Source organism: Diprion similis, chromosome 8, assembly GCF_021155765.1.
Source record: "Diprion similis isolate iyDipSimi1 chromosome 8, iyDipSimi1.1, whole genome shotgun sequence".
In the NCBI taxonomy this organism is placed as follows: domain Eukaryota; kingdom Metazoa; phylum Arthropoda; class Insecta; order Hymenoptera; family Diprionidae; genus Diprion; species Diprion similis.
Genome location: NC_060112.1, coordinates 11,994,182 through 12,019,765, shown reverse-complemented (window position 1 = coordinate 12,019,765; position 25,584 = coordinate 11,994,182). Strand labels below are relative to the sequence as shown.

Here is a 25,584-nt window from a genome sequence, read left to right as displayed (position 1 = left end):
TGGAGACAAAAAACACCTCGAACATATGTACTTTCCATGCGAAGAACGCCTAGACTTTTTCAACATTTTAGCTGTTTTGGGGCCGATTTTTACTATGTGCACTTTCTCTTTTTAACGGAAATATCGGTATTATATACAAAGAAAAATTTCAATGCACCAAATATATATAAATATAAATGAATGCGGTTACAGTTGATATAAAAAATTATTGTTTTAACCGCTTTTCCGTTAAATTAAATGACATTTTTTCGAATTTAAATAACATTTTGCATATCTGGTAAAGTCCACGGATTCTTTCTCTACGTGTATTTTCCTCAAAAATATCGTATTTACAGAATGAGATTTCCGTCATTGAGAAATTGTAATTGAAATTTTTGAATAGTTCATATGGTTGAGTATTTTTATTTATATTTAATTTCATTTTCATAAAACTTTTTCTTAAGGGTACAGTGAACAGATTTTTTCGTAAGTAGATCGCAATAAAGATTCGAACGTATAAGAGTCGAGAGTCTAGCCTCGTCTCAAAGTAGGTGCAAAATTCTATATCGAAGAAGTAAAAAATCTAAACTTGAGGTATTTAAAAAAATTCAGATTTCAGACTGTCTCATACGAAGATTACGACCGAGGATTTGTCTGCGGTGAAGAATGGACGGACTTATCCCTGTCCTGTAGCTATAAAATACATATACACACAGGTGGAAGATGAAGTGTGTTTTTGCTTTCCCTATTGAACGGATGGGTGTCAAAACTCGGAAGGGTCAATATTGCGATAAATCGAAATTCCAAACATGAGAAAATAAAATAACGAAAGACGAATCGTTCGAAGTGTTGCTGATCAGAATGACTACCAATCAGTGACTCGTGATTTCGAACAATTCATCTTTCGTTATTTCATTTTCTCATTTTTGGAATTTCGATACCCCAATATCGGCCATTCGCAATATTGACCCTTCCAAGTTTCAACCCCCACCCTTTCGAACGAGAAAAAAATCTTCATTCACAGTTGATACCAGGCCAGAATCCGCGGATGAACGACTGCGTCGTCGACGACAGGAATGGCGAGTTGGTAGATAGAGTGCAGACGAAACGGACGCGGGGAAAACATTTGAACTTTCAACGCGATCAGCGAAGCGGCGGCCCTGCCTGAACGAGCCGTGTAAATCGTATTAGGGATTATTGCACGATCAAAAATATCCCCGGGGATAATCCTCGCGGCGTTGGAACGGTGTGCGTGGGTATTAACTCGATCGGTGTGCCGGTTTCCCGTGTGTTTAACGTATAGTTGCCATGCGGTGGTGCTGCTGCTGCACTGCTGCACGTTGCTATCGCCTAAAACTACGCCAACGAATCTACCCTCGACGGGTGTTTCTCCCTTCGCTAGGCGTTGGGCAGTTTATACATACATATACGAGAATTTTTTCATATCTGTTGCGTCATTTGCATATACCGGCTATTCCACTTTCGAGGCAGAGGAATTATCTATAGAGATATATTTTTTGGTTTTTCGGTTTTTTCAAAATGATTTTTGACGGTTTTCTTCGCTTTTTAGTTGACATTTTTTTGTCGGGTTTGTAACATTTTTTCAGTACTCTTTCGCATTTCTGTATCACGTTCGTACGTCATGCTTGTATAATACGCAGGTGACGCGACTTTTTACGGCAAAGCTTATAATTGACGAAAATACATGTCGTAAATATTGAAGAGGTTCAAGTTAGTAAATTTGAACAAATATTGCAAAATGAATAATAATATCTTGCGAGTTTAGAATGGCTTTGAAGCATGGTTGAGTCTTGCAATTTAACAATATTTGTATCTTATTTTCTTGTACGATATTCTCAGTTTTTAGACAATAGTCAAAATTTTCTCTAAAAATTTGACTTTTCATTAACTTGGTGAACTCGATTCACTCGAAAATAATATTTGAAAGATATTTCAATGAAGACTGCTTAATTCTCCTAAATCGGTAACTGAAAACCCTTCAAGGTGTTCTTCACTCAACATTTCCAAATTCAATTAATCTGTCTCATTTTAAGGCTTACAAATCAGACTCATGAAAAAAAGAAAAAAAAAAAAAAACAATTTCTCGGACGAATTAATGAAACTGATTCATTTCGGAGGTTTGAAAAGTGCAGGTTAAAATTTTTATTGAAACGAATCGAAGAATCAGATCCTTTTCAGCGTAATATCTGACTAATACGTAGATACTTGCCGAGTCTAAGTCTTTATTTCACGATTGCAGCCTCAGACAAGTTGTAATTCTCATAGAAGGTTACTACTTAGGTTACTTTGAGATGGGAGTGCTTGTGATTCAGCATCGCTGCAATGTTGGGGCTTCGTATAATGATGACCTCAGGAGAGATTCCTACTTAAATACGTCTTGATTTTTAATTATTAACGAGGTAATGAAGGAAGCCCCGCCGGAGTCGTCTATTGTGCATACATAATGCTCGGCCGATGGCTTAATGTTCTAAGGCTCTTAAATGAAAATATAAGGACAGCCGTAAGCTCGTCTTTATGCAAGGTATACGTGGGCTGGTAATTTAGCATGTTAACTCCTCAGTTTACTTTTTACAAAGGATAGGTACATATTTTGAATAGGATTTCCTTCGTTACTGCTCCAATTCACCGGCAGTTTCTTTACGGTAATAACTTCTTTGTATCAACTGCAACGACCTATTATTTAAACTCGACACAATAAAGATTCACATCCACAATTGCACTTGCATCCACATCGCAAACTTGTGTTTAACTTTATTGTTCTTATCTTTCCTTCGAATAAATTAAGAACGAGATCGGGGTTTCGGAAGATTCCAACATCCTGAGTACAAACTGTTTGTGAAATTTTTATTGAATGAAAACACCGTGGAACTTGACATTACGAAATGATATTTTTTGACATTTTCAACTTCGACATGCTACAGAATGAGAGTCTTCTTTGCTTCTTTTGCGAAACGATGGATACATGGATTTTTTCACCCCTTTACCACGGTGACAATGAGAGGGTAATGATAATTAATTGAGTAGTGATTTTTGAGTGCCCTTGTCCAAGGCCGTAGATGGCCGGAAGGCGATCAAGATAAAACCTGTAATAAAGAGAAAGATTCGAGTGTATAGCGTGCAAGGAGGGTTTCCTTCGCGCGTCAGCGTGTCAGTTTTCCAAGAGCTCCGGCTAAATAGTCCATTATCTGTTTCGCTTATCGAACAGACGTTATCTCGATTTTTGGTCCATGAAGCTCCGGAGTAGTCAGGCAGTCAGGCACTCGCGCCCGACTAGCTTCTGACAATCTGACAGGCGTAAGCCGACAATTACTCAAAGCGCAGTATCTCGTGGTCGTTCTGATGTTCCGCAGCGAGAGACAGAGAGAGAGAGAGAGAGAGAGAAAAAGAGGGAGGAGGAAGAGAGACCGGGAGAAACGACTCTTAATCAAACCGCGACAAAAGACATTAAAACTGTAAAGCTGTTGTATCTTTATACTCTTCGGAGCAGCTCCGGGTGATAAGACTCCCTTCGCTCTCTGCACTTGTAATTATTGTATTTCTTGTATTATGACGTTACATTAACACGCGCTGAGATGAGTTTCGGCTTCGTGTCTCTCGCTCAGCGTCACTTTATCCTCATTTCAGTTCGGGCACAAATCTTACGCTTATCTCGTGCGACTTTTGATCACTTCAATAACACACTTTCAAAGAAAAGACACTTTTATTTCTTTTTATTTTGTGAATGGAAGTTTTCCTCGAAGGAAGAATCGCTCGAGGTACCAAAAATACATTTGCGAGAATTCGAAGGCAATGTAAAGTCAAGATGCCGGCTGATGTTCACCTGAAATTTTACTTCGGTCTTAAGATCATTTTCGGCTACCAATCTTTGCTTTACACGGACGACAAAATTACGGCGGGAGTATGGTTAGCTAGCGGTTTTAACGTCGATGAAAGCCGATGAAACGGAAAATCACAGGCGAGTAACTTTGGGTGCGGGATCAGAGTTTTTGATGGTGTGGTTGGTACCTTGTTCACAGTTCTTGGCACTGATTTGCGGTTGATTTGCTCCGCTAATTCTCGGTCAAAAATAATTCATTGACTATCGAGATTCACTATTATTTGTATCGATGTTTAACTATGATTATGTCTCAGTGAAACCTTTGTAGCAATTGAAAAATGACTGATAATCTGTGCAGCCGAAATTTAGACACTTTTCAGCGCTTGTTGTATTCCTTGAAATTAAAAACAAGTCAAAAACGCAATTTCTGGTATAAGGGGAAACGGAATTAAAAAGTAAAGGTGCAATAATTTAAATCAGAACATCATTCGTTTGCTATTATTTTGCATATATGAATCAATGAAAGGACATATAATAAATTACGATCCATCTTGACAAATAAAAACTACTCCTCGCAAATTCAAATTCGCAGCATTACAGCAGGGCGTCGTGAGCTGTTGCCTGATTCATAAAAAAATGTTTCAGCATACTCGGCAACGGCGAAAATTAACGATTCATAAAAATGTTCATAAAAGTATACGCGAAAGCGACTAGCCTTGAATTTTTTTATTATCGTTTACGAAATTCCATTATCGATATTGAATCGGAAACTATTGTCGAGTCACAAATATAATCGACGAGTAGAGGAAAGAATACGATATTGCACAGCTCATGGAAAATTTGCTGTCTCGAAGTACAAGGTGTAGTGTAGGGCCTATAGGTTCACCTATAGTTAGGTGGTCGTAGAACACCGGTATATACACATGCACGGTCTATATCGACTAATGCTGAATACATAAGACGTAATCCCAGAGTATGCCGTCTTAAGTATTAAGCTAATCTTGTTAGGGCGTAAGCCTTCGGCTGACCCTAGGACAGTCTTTTCATTCCCTCAACACGCGAGTGGCTATAAAGATTTTTTGCATGCTCGAGAGTCGCGTAAAAAGTACAACACTGCAAGCCTAATTGTCTTATACGAATGTGTAAAAATATCACTAGGATATCTCTCCTAGGGAATAAGTCAGGGAATGTATTTGAAGACTGGAATTTAGGTGAAATACCTACACATATATATTATATATTGTTAATTAGCTGAAGATTATACAGTTTTTATGTAACCACTCTCCAAATCGAATCTTTTCAAACTCATATCGTCTTGCAATTATCTACTTGTCTGAAATAGTAGAATTTGGGAATGACGTGACGGAAAAGAGAGAGAGAGATAGAGAATTCGAACTCTCACCTTCTAATCATTGATTGAATAAATAATGATGTTTACGCAATTATTCGAGAAAAGAGTGTGATTGCGGAATCGCTAACTGATTACAGTGCGCAGATTTTGTCAATGCAAATTCCTCCCTTCGCTATTCGTGCGGTGAAAATGATGCTAGTTTTTCTATTAACGGAGGGTAAGAACGAGTCGCAGTGAGGGTATAAGAAGGTGGAAAAGGACGAGGTGGAGGCAGAGAGCGAGCGAAAGGCAAGGGTGGTAGGAGTAAGTGGTGGTTTTGGTAAGGGGATGCTGTGCCCCTGATGCGATTTCACGCTGGATTTGCCTAAGATCTCCGCTAAGGAGCCCTTTAACCCTCCTCCTACTCCTTTTCCCTTTCCTCGGCGGCCCCTGAAGATTACGTGCTTTAACGCTGTTACTAAAATGCCGACGTTGTAAAAATGACGGAAAGTCCTGCTAAGCGTCGTACATATAGAGAGGTTCGTTCGCCCGGTAGCTGAAAGGAGACTCGCCTTGCCGATGGCCGGCTAAATCTCAAGGTCGTCTCGAACCCTCGAGAAGTCGATTTACCTCATTTGGGCACTCAATATCACCTGCCATGCACGCCACCCTGGATATAATTCACGATTAGGCTTTCCGAGTCTTGCAAATCCTCCAGTTCATCGTTCAAGATGTGACTTGATCGAATAGTTTATACTGTTTTTTTTTTTTTTTTTTATTCTTTTATTTTTTTTTTTCTGCAATGTTTCCACTCAGCAGTAATGCACGGTAACTGTTTTAATTGAAACTGAAGAAGATTCTACTGTCAGGGGTAAGAAAAAATCACATTGACAAAAAGCATTTATATATGTATATAAGTATTCTGATGCTTTTTGTTCAACTCAAAATTATCGAGATGATTAGTAAAGTGCTCAATATGAAAATTGTGCTGATCTGAATTGAAAAATTTTGATACTGGAAGAGACTTTTGAGTAAAAGATAATTGTCTTCTCTTTAAAATTCGACAAAATCAACATCAACGAACAATTTCAATTGCTGAAAAATTTAGTTTAGATGAACACTCTGAAAACTAGTTGTTTTAAAATCGACAAAAGTTGGTCAATGCAGACTGCTGTTGAACAATTTTGAACAGCCTCATCGATGCGTTGATCATAGACACATAAAATTTTTCTAAAAAACAAAAAAAAACAAAAAAAAAAAATCGTATCAGTTTTTATTCTAAAAAAAATTGTGAGCCACTGGATACTCAACAATTAACATTCCCCTCACAGGCTTGTCAGAGACTGAAAATTTTCTCTACACGACTTCGAGAATGGAAATTGCGTTAAGATTTTCTAAGCATTCGAGGTGGTTCTGAAAAAATATTGAGCAGTCATCGATAGGTTTCATTTCTTTATCAGAGACAAAAGTTTCTCTCTTTTCGTACGACCACCTCGCGTCTTTTCCCGAAGACAAGTTACAAATTCGTCCATGCAGCATGCAGGGTGTCCGGATTTCCCCGCGACGAAGACGCAGAGGTTTATGCCCGAGAGGGCGAGCGGACAAGGCTGAGAAAGTCGTCGAGAGGAGGCAGCGAGCAGGCGGGATGCTGAAGGAGGAACTGGTGCAGCATCTAAGCCCAACGTATCCCTAGACGGCTAGGGGTCAGCGCCGCTAAAACCAGGGATTTGGTGTATATGCAAACCCAAACGGCTTAGGCCGCAAGACTGAGGCTGAGGCTGAGGCTGAGGCTGAGGCTGCGGCTCCCTTCCTCAGGATTACTACGTCATCCTACAGAACTCTGGTCGCCGGAAGGATCAGCCATCTTCCTTCTGAGGATTATACCTATCCCCTCTATCCCTCATTCGACTATATCCCAATGGTTCGCGTCTTGCGTCTCTACGGCGACATTTGAAGATCGAAAGACCCGAGCGAGGCTTATATGCGATGTACTTGTTGTGCTGTTTTCGATCCGTTATCCTCTCTGGCCCATATGGTATAACTATATTGGTGCTCTGCGATTATTCGATTAATCGGCAGGATCGATTTATTTATTTTTTTTTAAATTAATCGATTAATCGATGGTTTTGGTTTGTATACCAATTGACCAGCAGAATTATTGCGAGGCAACTTCGATTAATCGTATTGACCGAAATCATCGATCGATCGGAGTAACAATTCAGCGATTAATCGAAGCTGCTGATTAATCTATTCATCGCACAGCACTAATAATCTGGAATACTAAATGGTCGAAACTCCGAATGTTATCAAATTTCGACTTGTCATGAAGTGCTCACCACGTATATATGAGGCGGTTGATAACGTTTGGAGTTTTGACCATTCGGTATGACGTCTTTGTCTCAACTTTAGCCGTTTGGGAATTTATGCCGCGTTCAATTGAAACCATTTGACGTTCACCGTAAGACTTACACCGTTTTCCATGATTTCTAATGATTTCGGCTATATTGATTCCTCATTACTTCAAAAATAGTTAACTAATTAAAATTCCTTTGATTTATAATTTGATTTCCAACTGTTTCAAATTTTTGACTTCCTTGAGACCATCACATGCATGGTTCGAAATTCTTCTCTGAAATGAACAATGAAATTTTAATGTCGATGAAGATTTTCTTTGTCTTTTTTTTCAATCTGAAAACCATACCCAAAGGATGAGTAGTAACTCGGAAAAACTATTTTGTTGCGATACTTTTCATCACCGTGAAAAGAGAAGAGTCTGTCGGTCTGTCCGACAAACTACAGCGATGAAGTAAACGGCCGAGTGAAAAATTTGAAACTGATAGGACTTGGCAGGTAAATGAAAAAGTTTTGAAAGAAAAATTAGTACAATCAAAAAAAAAATTTGGAAAATGAGAAAAACGTATTTAATTTTTTTAAAAGGAGGAAAAATTACACGTTCGTCGATAAAACATTGAAAATCGATTCAATTCCGGTAAAAACGAAAGTGCAAATTAAACGAGACATGGCAATTTTAAACGCCCATTATTTCCTTGTAAAATTCTGTAAGTCTTACATTTTCTCATTGGCCCGTTTCCGAAATCATTCCGAGAGCTTGTTAGACAGACAAACGGATTCTGGACTTTCGAGAACGTGAGGATTCGTTGAAATTAGAAGAAGTGATTTCCGACCAAAAGCTGCAATACTTTCCTCACATCACCCTTGAAGATGAAAAGTAATAGCGAGGCAACGCGGGCGTGTATAAAGTAGTTGGATATAATCGGTAGGTGGTGGTGCACTCGACCCAAAACTGACAGAGCCTAAACCGCCTTTCGATGAGTTAGCGCTTAGAACAACTCGTTACCGAAAATCCAAAATAAGCTCCTTAGCCAAGAAATTTACGAGACATTCCCCCATAGTTTGGCAAAGTAATTTTAATCTTCCACACATAGCTCTTCCTCTAGGGTGTTCGCCGCGGCGGACGATGAGGGATGGAGACCCGGAGGACCGGAAGGGGAAGAGAGAAAACGGCGGCTACACGCGGATCGCGGGAAGTAGCGATGCGCACCGAGGAGGCCGGTTCTTACATTTACCGGTTCATAAGGCCGCGTGTTTCCACACTCCTTACTTCCACCATCCCTGTCTTATTCTCCACCTTGTATAACGGCTCACCCCCTAAGCGTCTTAGCCTAAGTTTTAACTCTTCCTCATACCTTACGAACCTTACCGCACATCGTGCTTCCTATGCATTCGCTTTTGTAAATTCCTGTACACAGGGATACGCATGTGGGTGCCATACTTGTTACTTTGTAAGTTGTACAGATTTGTGCGCTTTCTAGAAAGAAACTCTCTCTACTGTTCTCGAAAGATTTCTACATCACGCAATCAGTTGATGCGTTCCAAAACTAAATATTTAACAAAGTGCACATGGATGGAGTGTCATGGTGTTAACTTGACTTGAACTGCCACTCTAAGTCAAACGAATCCCCCGATCCAAGTCACGTGGGGTCGTTATTAAAGTAGTCTGGTGAGTCCAATTGAAGTCTTTTTTCAAAGTCACTCGAAGACGTTTTTAATTAATCCTGTTTTGGCTAATTAAAATTCAGTGAATTTTTTTTGTTTATTCACCATTTCGGCAATTTTGAGTTCCAATATTGTCAAATTTTGTACATCACGTTTTCTCTTCGTACACGATTATGGGAGAATGAAATCCAAGCTCGATTGATTTGATATTCCTTGAAAACCTGGGCAAATCGTATAAGTAATGTCCTCCTCCTCCTTCTCGCGCGTCGTTCTTTGCGGGGGTGGAAAGGGGGTGGGGGGCGCATGAGGCTTGCGTGCAGTCCGAGCTTTCCGCCGGCGTGGCCGTATAAGTAGGCGAAAGCACAGATAGGATAATGAGATAACCTTTCTAGCTTACAAGATCACCAGCCACGCGACGAAACCTTCCAAATCCCAGCGTTAGCCGGACAGCCGCGGAGTCTTCGTACCAGATCACGCCATCCTTCGGATTGTCTGCTAGTATATTTACGTAAAACACTGCAAGATACACACCGGAGGGGCTGTCACAATCTATCGATTCAGAATTACGCGGTATAAGGCTACCGAGACTCGAAGACTGGTGCAAAATCCTGTCAGCAAAACTTAATATAAGTCTCTTAGTGATTCCCTCCTCCTCCTCCTCCTCCTCCTCCTCCTCCTCCTCCTTCTTCTTCTTCTTCTTCTTTCTCCGCTTTATCAATTCTCGGCAATAAAGCTCACGTCTTGATGATTTTGAGAAAATATCCTCGTTGCATATTCGGTCAAGATTATTCGTAATGATTCAAACTTTGCACCCGTGTAGTTGTTACTTTGGTTTTTCGTCGAGAGGCTACAAGGAAGTCAGAATTTCACGGTTGGAAATGAAATTTTACGTCTGAGAAACTTTGATAGCTGAAATATTTTTTTAAATCAATAGAGATTACTGAAATCATTGGAGATCAATGTAAATCAATTGAAATCACACGAACGCATTGGAAATTATGAAAATCGGTGTAAGTCTTGCGGTAAACGCCAAATGATTTCGTTTCGTTGACGTCCTGCCGATTTCTATATCATCATGTCCATCTTTCGTTGATTTTCAGTTTAGAAAACGATTTCCAATGATTGACATTGATTCACCAGCATCCCAGGTGATTTTCAATAATTCGATCTTACGTCCTGATATTCTATCTGATTCGGAAATTGCTGGAGTTTGTCTAGAACGCTAGAAAATCGTAGGAAATCGCTGGAAATCAGTGTCAGTGAAACAAAATCAAAGATTCGATTTCCATAAGTGAACGGCCTTAATTCAGTTTCATTTCGGAAACTAAACTCGACCCTTGAAAGTATGTTATAAATTTTCTAATCAATCAATGATCTTCGTTTAAATATTACATCACTCTAACGCTATACTGACTTGAATCTCGTCTATTATGCGGAAAGTTACTCGTATATAGTCCGCGCAGAGTAAATATCATAATTCCCGAAGCGAGATATCTGAGGCCTGCTAATGAGAGGAAAGCAGCGCCAGCAGCAGCACGTCGCTGGACCCGGGCGTATAACGCGCACAACGGACACGAGGGAACGGAAGGGAACGGAAAGGAAGGCGGAGGGTGGAGATAAAGAGTTCGAAAGAGTTGAAACCTTATCTTCGGTACATAAAGGCCAGCTACATCCGCCGGATCAGCCTCAGATACTAAACACCCACACTTTCCTACTCGCTTAATCGAGATCTGCTCCGTCAAAGTGGGCGGCGAACGTTCGCGTTGCGGTTACGTTTCGAGATTCCGAAATATACATATTTTTTTTTTTTTTGTTCGTTTTTATTTTATTTTATTTTTTTATTTTTTTCTACCACACTCGATAAAATTGTCGGAAATTTCTGAGGAACCTCGAGAATTTGGTTAAGCTTATTTCTCTGCCAACGTATTTAGGATTTTTCTTCTTTTTCTCGAAGTACGATATACTCGAGATTTCTAAATTCGTAAAGGAAAGCACTTTCTGTATATGAAGGGATTTTATCTGCGCCGGGATTTCTACGATTTACAATCTTGAAAATGTTACGATATTGTATAGAATTTCGAAATTATAGATTCTCTTGTAATTTGACACGTGAAGGTAAAATAATTTGAATTTCGACAAATGTTAGAAAAATGGCAAAGAAAAAAATTTATCAGTCAAGTATAATGTGGAGATTTTGACAATGGCTTAGACATGAGTAGCTTGGGTGTTTTAATTGTGACAAAAGTTTTTATAAACTACTTTTTGAATGCTTGTAAAATTTTGGTTTCCATGATAATCTGAAAAGTCAATCAGACCTGCCTTTGAATGAACTTGTCAGCAGTAAGAATTGCTAAAAAAATGTACAATTTTTATGGTAATTTGAATGAAAATTGATGTTCTTTAATCACTATATTGCTGACCTAGACCGAAGATCAATTTTCATCCATTTGCTACGAAGTTGAAGAAGGTGAAAAAGAAAATTCTTCACGATTCAGAAACTTACGCAATGATCGTTTATCGATCTTTGCCAGCGATTCGCAAGGCTCGAAAGTCTCCGAAAGCACAAGATGGCAGCCATACATACATCGGGGGAACTTAGAAGTATCAGTGGCCACGACGTATTCTTGATATCTGCACGTACCTATAACCGAGGCGGAGAGTGATACACAACCTTAAGAAAGACACGCTAGGCAAAGTAGGCTTGGATTACGGGATTACTAAGAAGAAGAAACCTTACGGCTAAAATCCCTCGCGCCTACTTGTCTTATATTCAACTTGTCCTTCGGTCGTTTTACATCGATGCCTCAGACGGACGTACGGCGTCCAACGAGAGTCCAAATTTGAATCCTCTGAGACGCCTAGCCAAAGTCAAAAGCTGCAGGTATAATCGGTTGAGTTTTAGGCGAGAGGCCATTCGTTTGGAAATCAATGTTCATCAACTTTATTCTTCATCGCGTGATTTTCGTCGATTCAAAACTTACTCCTGATTTTCAATGATTACCGAGCACTTTGGGCAATTTTCAGTGATTTCTGGATTGGATAGAATCACGAGAAAATTATAAGAAATCGCTGGAAATCAACGTAAATCATTCGGTGAATTAGAAATCAACGAAAGCACCTGATGAGAAGAAATCACTTGCAGTCTATCGTAAAACCTGAAACACTTCCTGCGCGATTTTTTCAAAGCTATCAAGTCATTTCAAGCGATTTCCAGTGACCTTAGTTGTCTCAATTGATTATTCGTTAGGTCAAACAATATTTCAGTCACACAAGTACCTTTGATTTACAATTTGATTCCCAACTATTCAATTTGTAACTTAATACCTTGAGTGAATCATTCCTCGTTTTTGTAAGAGTAGATTGCAAAGAATTTTCAGAAAGAATAAAAAAATGAATCGAAGATGAGATAAGGAGGGTGGTTTTCAGCGCCCCGAAAAATATGTCCCAAGTTTTTATCAGGCCGCATGGATCTAGTTGGCTGCAGGTTTCCGGGCTGTTTGCTAATTGTGAAAGAATTCACACCCACTCGATGAGCTTCGAGAGCAAGAAAGAGAGAGAGAGAGAGAGCGGAGGAGGGGGGCGGGGGCGGGGGCGGGGGGTTGAGATAGCGCTGCCTTTCGCATGCTGCAGAGTCTCAAGAAATATATCTATATATCGCATAAGCGGAGAATTTTTCCGAAGGATCGACGTGCGGACGAAAATAATAAACCGGAGGAGAGAAAGGAGCAGGAAAAGAGAGAGAGAAAAGCGCGTCCAAAAATTCGTTGCTATCTTGTTCGGCAGGGGTTGTCTTTTGACAACAGGGGAGTTTATCTTCGGACGACGGCTGTCAAAGAAGCGCCCGGGACGCTTCCGTCGTACGGAAAATTCGGCGAGAGATACGAAAGAGAGAGAGAGAGAGAAGAAGAAGAAAGAGGGAGGAAGAAAAAGAGAGAGAGAGAGAGAGAGAGAGTAAGAGAGGACGCCGCGAGATGTGAAAGACCGATACGGCCGCCTGGACCAGAAATGAGAAATGTCTTTACAGTTATGGTTAAAGATTAAATTGCCCCGGTGGGCGAACTGTCGTCGTCTCTCTCTCTCTCTCTCTCTTTTTCCTGCTCTCTTCTTCCTCGACGTATCCGTTGCGCGATCAGGGGTGTGAATTCCCGTCCAAGAAGTCAAATTCGCTATCGGTGCCAACTTTTTGTTCCGGTTCAGCACGATAATAAAGCGACTCGTTGTTGAGAAAAACAGAAGCTGCGCCTTACGCTTCGCGTGACTTATCGCTGTTACAATGAGAAGAAAAAAAAGAAAAAGAAAAAAAGGAAAAAAAAAGGAGAGGACAACATAAAGTAAAAAAAGCATTAATTATGAAATCCTAACCAACCACTTCTGGGCCTTCGAGAGGTTGACTTCGTCGGCGTCGTCGAAATGTCAAGATTCACTGCTGCGTAATAGGGAACAAAAGAAATGAAATCTCCATTTCTGTTACAATTATACCCGTAATAATTAGTCCGGAAGCTAACAAAGCTCAAGACAGTTGATTAGTGTCTCTGTTGGCGTCGGAAATGCGAATATTAAAAAAAAATCGACAATAATATACTCACAAAGTTAATTAACACCAGCTGTGTTTATTTTAAGAAAGATTATTCTAACTGTATTCTTATCATATGGAACAAAGAACCCCGCAATATTCTTTCTTATGGGAATTGTGTTTTAGTGAGATCGTCTGGATTTTTTACATATATTGTAAATCTTGGCATTATGAAAAAAAGTCTCTAGCAGAATTATTTTTTTCTCAGCTTTTCTTACACTAAGGGATACTCGATATAGGATGAACATTTTTCTAGCACTAAAACTATTCATATTGAAGAGTTGTTCTCAACGCGACTTTTTTCAGAATGCCACGATCTATAACATATCAAAAATCCAGACGATTTCACCGAAACCCAATTCCGATAAGATTATTGCGCGGTTCTTTCGTGGAAAACTATGAAAGATAAGTTCATGTTTTCGAACGTGCTTTGTCCTAATGGCGGAATTAGATTTGAAAAACAGGCATATATGTGTGCAAAAATCTCTCGAGTATAATAAATCAGTGTGTCAAGAAACGTACATCATCAGATTAAACGTAATCTTGACTAACCTAAATAACGGTTATCGGAATGCAAATTCAGCAACTTATTTATAACACCAAGAGGTACATATTATTGTGAAAATTATCTTGAATTTCTTTGTACATTAAAAATTCGCAGCAACGGTTTTTTCAGTTCAGCAAAGTATTATCTTGCATCACAAGATATAATTGGTGGACATTACGATCAAAGTCAGAGATCGCAAAACCGATTATTACACGAATCTCCACCTTCCGCAATTTCAATCTTCGTATGTTGGAACCATCATTTTGTATGATATCAGTTTAAAATCAAATTGCAATGAAACTGTAGTTCCAAAAAAGAAAGAAAAAAAAATTGTAGTAAAATCGATATCGTTGCAACAACGATCTGAATATTGTTAGAATTTCAAGTAAATATGTGACAGGTAACTTTTCAGTGTGATTATACTCGTCAATACTACATTTGTTGTTAATATTTAAGGACTGTACTGTAAGCACAATTAGAAATTACTCTCGGTGTCCAGGGTGAGAAGGTTCGAACTAACGCAATACATCCTCTAACCATGACTGGAACTAATTGCAAGATATTTGGTACGTACCAACTACGACGTCGGTTCAAATCATAGACCAAGATTACAGAGTAATGTTGAGGGAGTGACGCAGAAATCTGCCCCAGGTAGCGCCGAACTTGACCAGCTGATCCCGGTACAAAGGCACCCCCAAGAGTGGCAGCCCCCTTAATGAAAACTATACATCCCTGGATTAAGCTAGCCACCACTGGTCAGTCTATGTGAGTCTTACATCCAGTATATAGACCGGCATATTGGATGGAGTTAAGGCATTAATAACTAATATCACGACTCCTCCTCCGATCTACCCTGCATCATCCTTTGTTGGTCATCTTAGTTAAGTCTTAGTATAGTTTCAACGGTCGCTGGACTCGCCACGAGCTAAGGAGATTAACCGATGACCCGTCTTTGATACGCGCCCAAAGATCTACCACCGCAAATTTGCGAATGCTTACCATATCGATCCGATCACCTCGAGAAAACTACTTTAGTTACTCCAATCTAGGAAAGTCAATATCTCGTCGAAGTCAAGCTATTGCATTCATTTTCAGGGTGCCCTTAATTGCTGCACTCGTGTGGTTCAGGATAAACAATGCAACTATATTACGTTATACAACTCACTGGTTTCAGTGATTTTAACGCATGTGAACATAAGAAGAATGATAGTTTGTAAGATGTAAAGGGGGGGATCGTTTCCTCTTTGACGATTCTGATGATCCTTCTGGTCTTCCAATGTCATGAGTTTTCGGGTCTTATGATCGATGGTGGATTTCCCATTAAGTCTAACTTAAAATATTCTCAGGCTTTGGACATCGTAGCGATATGTCGAAGTGGAATGAGAGAATTGCAATTTATTTGCAGTCTGGTTAGATATATTGTACGAGGTGCGCGCATCGGCGTACCTTTAAGACGCTTTTCATGTAAGTGGCTCGAAATGCTCTTTGAGGAGGGTTGGTATTCCCTCAGTTTGGGAGAGGTCTGGGATTAAATACTGGAGAGGGATAGAGAGAGCCAAGACTTAAGCTGGAGTTAAACAAGGATCGCCACCATTGTGCTCCCCGGGTGGCGCCTATTGTCTCTTCCTCCGGATGCGGATAGATGAGTAGATCTGCATATGCTTAGCAAGGGGTTAGATTTCCCCGCACCTCCCTCCTCCACCCGTCACCCGGTGTGTCTTTCGGCTCAGGAATATGTTCTCCTTCGACGAAGGGTGATTCGAGTGGTCCCGTCACTTCTCAATAAATTCTCCAGTCGCTTTTTATCGCTGTCACCGTTTCTTACAAATTTTTATACTAAATCATTTTGCTGATATCCATGCGGTTCGGATCATTTCCAAGTGGCGTCACGTTATTTAACGGCTGATTTTTCACTTTGGAAAAGAAGTCGAATTAGTTCGTTTCGTGTGTTTATTGTTTACTGATTTTCTTGATCTTGACCAACATTAGCTTATTGGAAAAAGTGATTGATTTTTTGGAGTGTAGATAATAATCGCAAAATAACAAATTCGTTTTCCTTTTTATGTTTTCAGGCAAAAGTCTTCCGGTACACTGCGTCGTAGAAGCCATTCATAGCATCGTCGAGAGTCGCGTCAGCAGTGGACGAGAGAATTGGCGACGCCCTCAGGTGGAGACTGATTCTTACGTAATCATTCCAGCGGCAACAGCTTTTCAGGTGAAGAGAATATCACTTTTGCCCATTTTTTTTAGTGTAAAGACGCTGTAACGTGATATTGTTTTTTAAATTTCATTCCAATATTCCAGTATTGGTTACGTGCATTTTGTGAAACTGCATTTTTGCTTTCTTCGTCTCCGCAAGACGAAGGCTTAAAAAGTTGGAATCTGACGACAATTGATCTCCAAACAACGCCGTGCTAATCTAAATATCGAAGTACCATAACACCATCGTTATAACCAGCCACCGTTGGTTCTCCAAGCGAAAGATTTCGACTAACATCATACTTAGAAATATCCTTGAGTGAACCATGCGGTGATTTAAGGACCTTTCAAGGAACTCGAGAGACCCTTTAGACTGATGCCCCCACGTTTCGGTTTTAATGCGCAGGATCTGGTTGGCGTGGCACTGGTCAGATTGGGTTATCCTGCCGATCTGACGCCCAGCGCCCGCGGGAGCATCGTGATAAGGAACTGGAAGCCACTGCCCCTGGAGAAGGTGGCTGATGGACCGCTGTTGACGGTCGGCGACATCCTCGCCGAATTGACAACCGTTGCCACCCTCAGGATACAAGTCTATCGCTCCAGGCCGCCACCCCCAAGTCCAGCGGCGGAAGTCAGGAGCAAGCTTTTGAGGCTTTTGCTGCTCCACAGTCACGCGCTTCTCATATCCGCCGGCTGCCCCCTGGACGAGGTGAGAAATTTCGAAGAACCGTCATCGGGAGAATTATATTATTATATCATGACGAAAATGAAAAGTTGACTTTTACTTGAAGGGTCATCGATGCCAAAATCGAAATAATTATTTCTGCATGCTGTTCGTGGTAGCATCAATTGCAAGTGATTTTTTAGCGATTTTTAACCTCCTCATGTAATTTTATTTGATTTCCATTGACTGCCAATGTTACTTCTGATTTTCAATGATTTTCAAGAGCTCTGGGCTATTCGAGCGATTTCCGAATCGCATAGAATCACGGGAAATATTTAAAAAAAATCACTGGAAATCGACTGAAGCATACGATAAGATTGAATTCAATAGAATTTTCACGAGTTGAAACTATTTGGTCCTTACCGAAAGATTTGCAATAATTTTCATGATTTCAACGCTTTTTACGCGATTTATTTAACGCTGTCATGTGATGTTAAGTGATTTGCTATGATTTCAGTTTTTTCGATTGATTCCTCGTTACTTTAAAGAATATTTTACTCATTTAATTTCGTTTGATTTTGCAATTTCATTTCTAATTACTGATTTTGCGACTTTCTTGAGTGAACCTTGAGTATCCATGTTTCGAGACCGAGAATTGACGAAAGTATGCATGTTTTTATGCAACAACGTGTCTCCCCTGCAAGCTTGGAACGCACCCGGGTTGGAAAAGTTCCTAAGCTGTCCCATCAAAGTCAAGCAGATTAACCGCTTGTTTTTTCTCCAACTGGATGCGTACGGACGATTCGTAAACCGGGTGAAATTAATTGAAACAGTAGCAGCTCGTTAAGAGGACAAGAACAAGGAGGACCGCGGCCTCGCGGAAGATTAAAGTTTAGCGCGGTTGTAAGGCGGGCGGCTTAATACACTTAAAAATGTATAAAATGTAAATCTAGAGACCGGAGTGCGTCGTCGCGACTCGCGAGCTCTCCGGTCGTGCCTAATCTCATTAAGAAGTCCTCCTTGGTATCCAGGACCGCCTTTCTGCCCTGCATGGAAGCCACCGAGTTAATCTTTCGAGACGTTGAGTCGCAGTTTGCTAGTCCTTTCTTTAAATAAATGCCCAAGTCGAAGTCCGTGCTCCCGTTATTTATTTATGTTGATGATGTTGGTTTGCCAAAAATCGATGCCTTTCAATAATTTTATCGTGAGTTAGGATAGGATCGTAAGTTGAGTATTTGTGAAGTTATTATATTCCTCAAACCACCAAGCTTAAATTGTTTTACAATTATTAAAGATCATGGTCAACCATTTTCATTCAGAAGACTGTTTGCTAAAAATTCACTAGCATCAATTTTTTTTTATTTTAGTTTTATCAATATTCAATTCGACGTTACCACGTGCTACCATCGCAATCAATATCGCGATGCAAAAATACGAAGCAAAAAAATGTCTCGATCTGAAAATAATTGCATTGATATCAACTGAATGTCCTAAATTTTCGAATCATTTAAAACGAAACATCGACATCTAAGCTTTCCTTAATCTTTATTTCAGTATATAATCTCATGTCTTCGGAGTAAAAGAAAAAAAAAAAAATCTTCCCGGAGCCTAGGAGTACAATTATAATTCGATAAATTATTCGCAATACCTATGTAGGTAGGTACATAAAATTTCTATTCAACGTTCGTTTTTGGATCCTTGGGGGAATTCATGGAATAACACAAACGTGGAAATACCCAAAGTGTCCGAGTTACGGGGAGATGAAGTAAACGGTGAAAACTATGAACCGTCGGGAGATCCAATAGCCAGAATTTGAGCCCCGGTGTGATAGGATTACCCTCTGCTTAGCCGAACTCGCAGTCTTCATCAAACGGCCCTTCGACGTGGGAGGAGGGTTACCCCGAGCATTATCTAAGTGCACCTCTTTGAAGACTGTCTAGTAGAAAGCTCCCCGACTCCCTGCGCTCCCTAATGCCGCTTACCACAGGCTATGATTACCAATTTTCCCCTCACAAATTCGCTCTGCTTAAATTTCGTCGGTAAACTCGACGTCGTCGTCTAGAAGACCACCGATGATAGGGGATTTGGCTTTACGGATACGATGGAGATCGGAAATTCGTTAGAGCTGCGACGAATGAAATTTATACACGTGTAAAAGCGAGCCGATTTGTCATTCAAAGTTGGAAATTAAATTTATGATTTCAATTCAATCTTCTCAATTTTACTTGATTTTTAATGGTAACACGGATTAACAACGATTTTCGAGCGTTCTGAGCGATTTATAGTGATTTCCGTATTGGATGGAATTATAGAAAATCATTGGAAATTATTTTCAGTTTTTTGGTCAACTGCAAATCAACGAAAGCACGCGATAAGACGGAAATCAATTTAATTTTAAGCAATAGAAACTATTTTCCACAGAATATTTAAGTCATTCAAGTTCCTTCGATTTTCACAAGTGCTAACTTCATAAATTTCTTGACTAAATGACCATTTGAAATGATTGGTTGCTTTAACCGTGTCAAATTAGGGAATTTTTCTTATATCTAATATTAACACAATTTACTTCTTCCCTTTTCCCGTCTTTCTTAAAAAATATTTGCAAGCTGAATAACTTCAATTGACGTCGGTGAAACCCATCATAAAACTTCTGAAGTACTTAAAAGTCAGTTTTTCGAAAGAATTTTATTCGTCTCGATATTATAATCAACAATAAATTTGCTATCAAACGATAATGTACAGAAAATGTACATTTTAGTATTTATTGATGCATCGGATTTAAAGGATGATGAAAAAGATAACGTTTCGGCGGTTTTTACCAGGTACGATGCTTGATGGTTTCAGTGATTGTAGTTGGCAAAACATGAGATATGATCCTTATATTATAACAGTTTCGTTCGGCACCAAACCGACGCGGACGTTAAGTGATTAAATAACATTTCGTGAGATGATAAGGAGGCGAGCCTTGCGAAAGTGGGCCTCGTTTGTACGATTGACAGACGGAAACGGGAGTTTGTGAGTTAAAAAGCCGCAGCGAGGACCGTTTGAAAAACGGAAAGACTTAATCTTGCCTCGAGTTCTTGATTACAAAGTGTGAAGTATTTTCAGCGTGAATTCATTTGCGCATAACAGCCGCAAGACAACTTCAGCACACAACACGATCCTTTTTTTCCGGAGATGAACAATGATTTACTCGAGAATATACTTACAAAGTGAAAATCATTATCGTAGTTCTGAACGGAAAATCCATTATCTGTTACGGTTACCTTTGATTATTGGTTTCTTGTGTCACACTTTTTTTTTTTATATATATATACAAATAAATTGCGTCGATTTGTCGTTGTTGCTTCACAGAATCGATGTTATGGGCTTATTTTATCTAAACAATTTACATATAATGAGAGTGTTTGACAATTACGTATCAAACGTATTCAACGATATAATCCATTCTGCTAGAAACTTTTTTAGAAAGTGAGTATATGAAGAATATAATTTTTCACAGTGAAGGACTTTTCGCTGTAATTAGCGAGAGCTTCTGGGGTTAGCAAATACGTTACGTATAATGTAGATTGTAGGTAGCTTGGTGTATTTAGCTGTTCTGTCATCTTAAAAGATAAGGGATCATGCAGCCTTCATTCGTCGACCTTCAACGCTTGATATCTCCGCTAACCCCGCTCGTTAATTTGTTAATTTTTTAATATGCCTCGAAGGCAGCGACTGACAGACGCCCTGAAAATGTTTAAACTGGATTTTAAACCGGAGTGATTTACAGTCCTGTATTTTGGATCAGCTGATTCTTGCGTCACAATTTCTGCGGAATAAATGGGTATAAACTAGGCTTAACGAGTGTCTCAGATAAGCTGGTTAGTAGGTCTAATAACCGCGTGTCGTCGTCTTCGCATCGTGTTTGTGGAACGATTTCTCAAATCTGGTAGCTGTCAGTGTGGTGAGTGATTAAGTACGGGGTTGTAAAATCACGCGCGAAGAATGCTACCAACCTGCGGAGGATTACCTCGTTAAGTGCGTCTTGAGTGATCCTATGCTCTTATATTTATCTTATAAATCAAACAGATAACGCGTGTAAATTCTTTTTCAGGCTTGAAAAAAAAATTCTTTATATTTTTCATTATTTCCTTTTTTTCTTCTCTCTCTTACTCGTCATTTCGACTCTTCATAATCTTGCCACGACGAACGGCCGACTGAACCAGATATAAACTTCGTCACTTCGTTACTACGACGAAAATTCAACGATTCTTACATCAGATCAACGCCATTAAGAAAGGCTTCAGAATTTTAGATTTAAAATTTAGCAGCCGTTCCCTTAGAATTCATATTTTAGAATTTCGAATTGATTCAAATCGAGCTCGTCGATGAGAAAAATTTAACGTGTGTACAGTTTTTACAGTATATATAATATATTAAAAAAAAAAAAAATTATAATAGTTACTCAATCATACTTATTTTGGCAAATGCAACATATCATCTGTTTGTTCAGTTGACAACATTTTTTCATTTGTTTATTAACGTCAAATTATTGCAACAGTTATAAGAAAATATAGTACGAGTGACCATAATTAAAAAGAATATTGACACCTACCAGATTTTCTAGTTACAACTTCGAAACTCATTTTCATTTCGTACCCAAAGGTATATTTTTTTTTGTTATACAGTAAAAAATGAAAATAGCTTAGGACAGTATAGTAGCAATAACTGAAAGCAAGTCTTGTGGGCTGGGGGTCAAAAATAAAATGCTCACATAATAGGAGAGTCAAAATATTGACTTTTCATAGAGCTGAAAGTTTTTATTAATCGAATTTGAAAATATGAAAAGACCAAAATGTATAGAGAGTCGAAATATATAAAATCGTTAGATTGCCTAATAATAGGGGTAGTAAAATTCTGACGATTCTTTGTTCTGGTTTTCGGTATTTACCTTTTGTTTATTGTGACTCTTGTATACTTCGAATTCTTGCACCTTAAAATTCTGTCAACTACATTCTTGCGTTTTTCAAAATTTTATATTTTGGCAGTTCTGTTCTCTGATATGTGCACATTCTTATCTCCCACCCGAATACCAAACTTCCTTTTTCCTCTTCAACAAACACAAATCTACCTCTAATTACTCGCTTACAGATGACGCTTTCATCCCTTTGCGGAGGCGGCAACGATCTCTCCGAAGAAACGAGGCGGAGCTTCGAGTCATGGCTTCAACAGCAGCAGCTTGGCCTTGGATTGAACCCCATGATGCCGTCGGGTAACCACCACCCCCAGAGTCCGCAACCGGAAATCGGCCCCATGGGCCCCGGGGGCCCGATCGGTCCGCCGCACCCCTCGATGATGCCGTTTTCCCACAAAACCCGAATGCGAACAAGCTTCGACCCCGAGCTTGAACTGCCGCGGTTGCAGCGGTGGTTCGGTGAGAATCAACACCCCTCGCGTCAGCAGATCCAGCACTACGTCTCTGAGCTTAATTCTCTCGAGTCGAGGAGAGGCCGGAAACTCCTCGACGTCAACAACGTCGTCTACTGGTTCAAGAACGCCAGGGCTGCCCAGAAACGGGCCGAAACCAGGAGCGTCAACGGATACAGTCCTCCGGGACTCAGTCCTCGGGGTGCCAGCATGGTCAGCGAGGACTGCAGCGACGAGGAGGACGACTCTAGACAGCAGGTAATTCACTAGGCGATGAACACACTGAGGGAAAGGATACTTCGAACGAATTTTATACACCTTTTTTCTTCTCATCTGTATTTCATAGTTATAGATGTTTTTGCGGAGAAGCGAAAAGTGCAGAACAAACGCCTTAATTATTCTTTTTCGTACGTGACGATCTATCGCTTGTTAACAAGTAAGATTATGTGGATCCAAGAAAACCGAGCTTTCGAATAGTTTTGCCAGTTTTTCTCATTTCATCTTAAGTATTTTTCTTTTTTGACAGAGTTTTCTCGCCCTGAAATCACGTATAGGTATATACATGTAAACCTTTTGCGCGGAATTATGTGAAAATTAGAATTTTGGTAAACTTTTCAAACGCCAAGGAATTTTAGTTATCATCGAGAAAATTTCGCAGACCAGTAACAGTAGCAGCTTGGCAATGGCGTAGACGCCATCGTGTTGATGGCCTAACATTGTGTTTCACGATATTCGTCAGGCCGGATTCGGATTTAGGCGAAGAATCAAAATGGCCGCTGCAGTCACACTTGTCACTTTATTTTACCTCTAAACTATTTTTCGGACCTCTTTGAATCTTGGTTCATTCTCGATTCATTCCTGCATGAAAATTCGCGTCTCTTTCGTCTGACTGCAGGTAGTCAGTTTCTTCAACAAATCCCCTCCCTCAGTGTGCTTAGCTGTTTTGTACGACGATGTCTCGACGTTTAGTAACCCGCTACGAAGAGTCCTTCGCCTTTGGCTGTTCCAGTCGACTTCTCCATCGCCCTGCCCGCCACCCAGCCCTCCGGTCGGCCCTTTGTCCTTGACGACGCGGCCGGAAGACCAGCAACCGCCATCTTCGACGCCGTCCTCGGTGAAGCAGGAGGACGCTAGGGCCTCCTCCGGGTCCGAAGACGAGGAGCCTCACCCGACGGGCCCCATCCCCTCCGGCTTCCCCCTCGTCCCCAGCCCCATGTTTGGGCACAGCATAATGTATATGCACTACCTTCCGCCTCGGGGTCCCACCGGGTGCCCCGCCAGCCTCCTTGACGAGAGGAGGAAACGGAACAGGACTTTCATCGATCCCGTCACCGAGGTCCCAAGACTGGAGGGGTGGTTCACCCTCAATACTCACCCTAGCCACGCGGTAAACAGATTTCTCAGTGAAAAAGAGTCGATTGATTGAGATCGAATTTTTAAGATCTGATCGATTCTCGACCTCATATACTTTATGTCGTCGTCATCTTCTTCGGATTTATAATTCAGCCGATATCTTGTAGATTTTCAATTGAGGAGGTGATGACAGGTTTCTAATTATTAGAAATACCTAATGGGTATAAAAGTGCTTCGATAATTTTCAAATACTTGGGGTATATAATTTACTTGTTCATTAATTTTATTTAGAAATAACTTTGAAATGTATTTCCAAAGAAGGAATAATACAATTTTTATCTATACACTATTTCTTAAATGGCCAGATTTAAGCACGGAATAAATTAAATTTTATCCGACAGATACGAAATAAATTAATTTACGTTAGTACGGATTGTAATGGCACGAAGCATCAGAGCAAAGTTTATCCAATTTATTCTCCACTCGAAAATTTTGAGTTTTCCGATAAAAGTGAAAAAACAATATCACATAAAAAATAAAACCCCGTTTTGACGATATTTGTAACAAACAACAAATCCCAATTGGATGAGCATAAAATGAAAATTTTACTCCAATCTCCGAAATCAAGATATAATTTCGTAGATTTAATTTCTTCTTGTCTTTCAGCCCTTTAATTTAAATAATTTTCTTTGATTATTTCTCTTCTTCGTCGATTTTTCATTCCTTTTATTTCATTTGCCAATAACTTCTAGATACACGTGTATCCGCAGGCCCCTGTGTTTCCGCCACCCGCGTTGCATTACTGTGAGCAGTGTGGCCTTAACAATGTCAATAAAATACACCCTTACAATTGGTTTTGTTGCAAAAAGATTTAAAAAAAAAAAAAAACGCACGGAGGAGACTGAAACTTTTGGTAATATTTCCAAATTCATCATAAAATTTCAGAATAAAGTGTGAATTAATATTTTTAAACACATATTTCCGGTAAATTTATTCAGTCTTGTATTTCTCCCGATAAACTTTCCCCCGAAAAGCTTTGGTGCTCACGCGTTTTGCCAAATTTCACAGAATTTTCGAGCGATTAATTTTTTCATCGCCGTGTCTTAATAACGACTTTTGTATTTTTCAGCTGATACTAAAATACACTGAAGAATTGAATCGGATGCCGTATCGCCAGAAGTTTCCCCGTCTGGAGCCGAAGAATGTACAATTTTGGTTCAAGAATCGCCGAGCCAAGTGTAAACGCTTGAAAATGGCACTGTTCGAGGGTGAATCTCCGCAGCCGCATCCATACCATGCCGATTAGTTAATTGGATCATTTTAATCGTGTACTGTATATTACGATATTATATATAATATGAAAAAAAAAACAAAAAGAAAGAAGAAAAAAAGCAAAAAAAAAAAAAAAACACAAACACACTTTGTTGATTCATTTGTTATTTCGTAAATGTTGATTAATCGATATGGAAAAAGAAAAGAGAGATTGATACAAAGAAAAAAAAAAGAAAAAAAAAAAAAAACTGAAAATTTCCCAAACACCGTACCTTCGTTGTAATTAAAAAGAAAACGAAATAAATAAATAAATAAATAAACATTCAATTAATATAATTATAATTATTATTATTACGTAACGCAAATGCGAGAAAAAAAATAATAGAAAATAAAGTGTATACCT

General features: G+C 39.6%; 1 protein-coding gene across 2 annotated transcripts in view; it reads left to right on the top strand.

Annotated features, from left to right (window-relative positions):
• The window catches only part of LOC124409363 (homeobox protein dve-1), a 73,561-nt gene extending 48,273 nt beyond the window's left edge, over positions 1-25,288 (top strand). For both annotated transcript variants that reach the window (XM_046886941.1, XM_046886942.1), the window contains exons 3-7: positions 16,357-16,499; positions 16,890-17,192; positions 22,281-22,814; positions 23,566-23,943; positions 25,039-25,288. In XM_046886941.1, coding sequence (XP_046742897.1) covers positions 16,357-16,499; positions 16,890-17,192; positions 22,281-22,814; positions 23,566-23,943; positions 25,039-25,215 — 1,535 coding nt within the window. In that variant the 3' untranslated portion in view covers positions 25,216-25,288. The remainder of the gene's footprint in view (positions 1-16,356; positions 16,500-16,889; positions 17,193-22,280; positions 22,815-23,565; positions 23,944-25,038) is intronic.
• Positions 25,289-25,584: the final 296 nt, after the last annotated feature.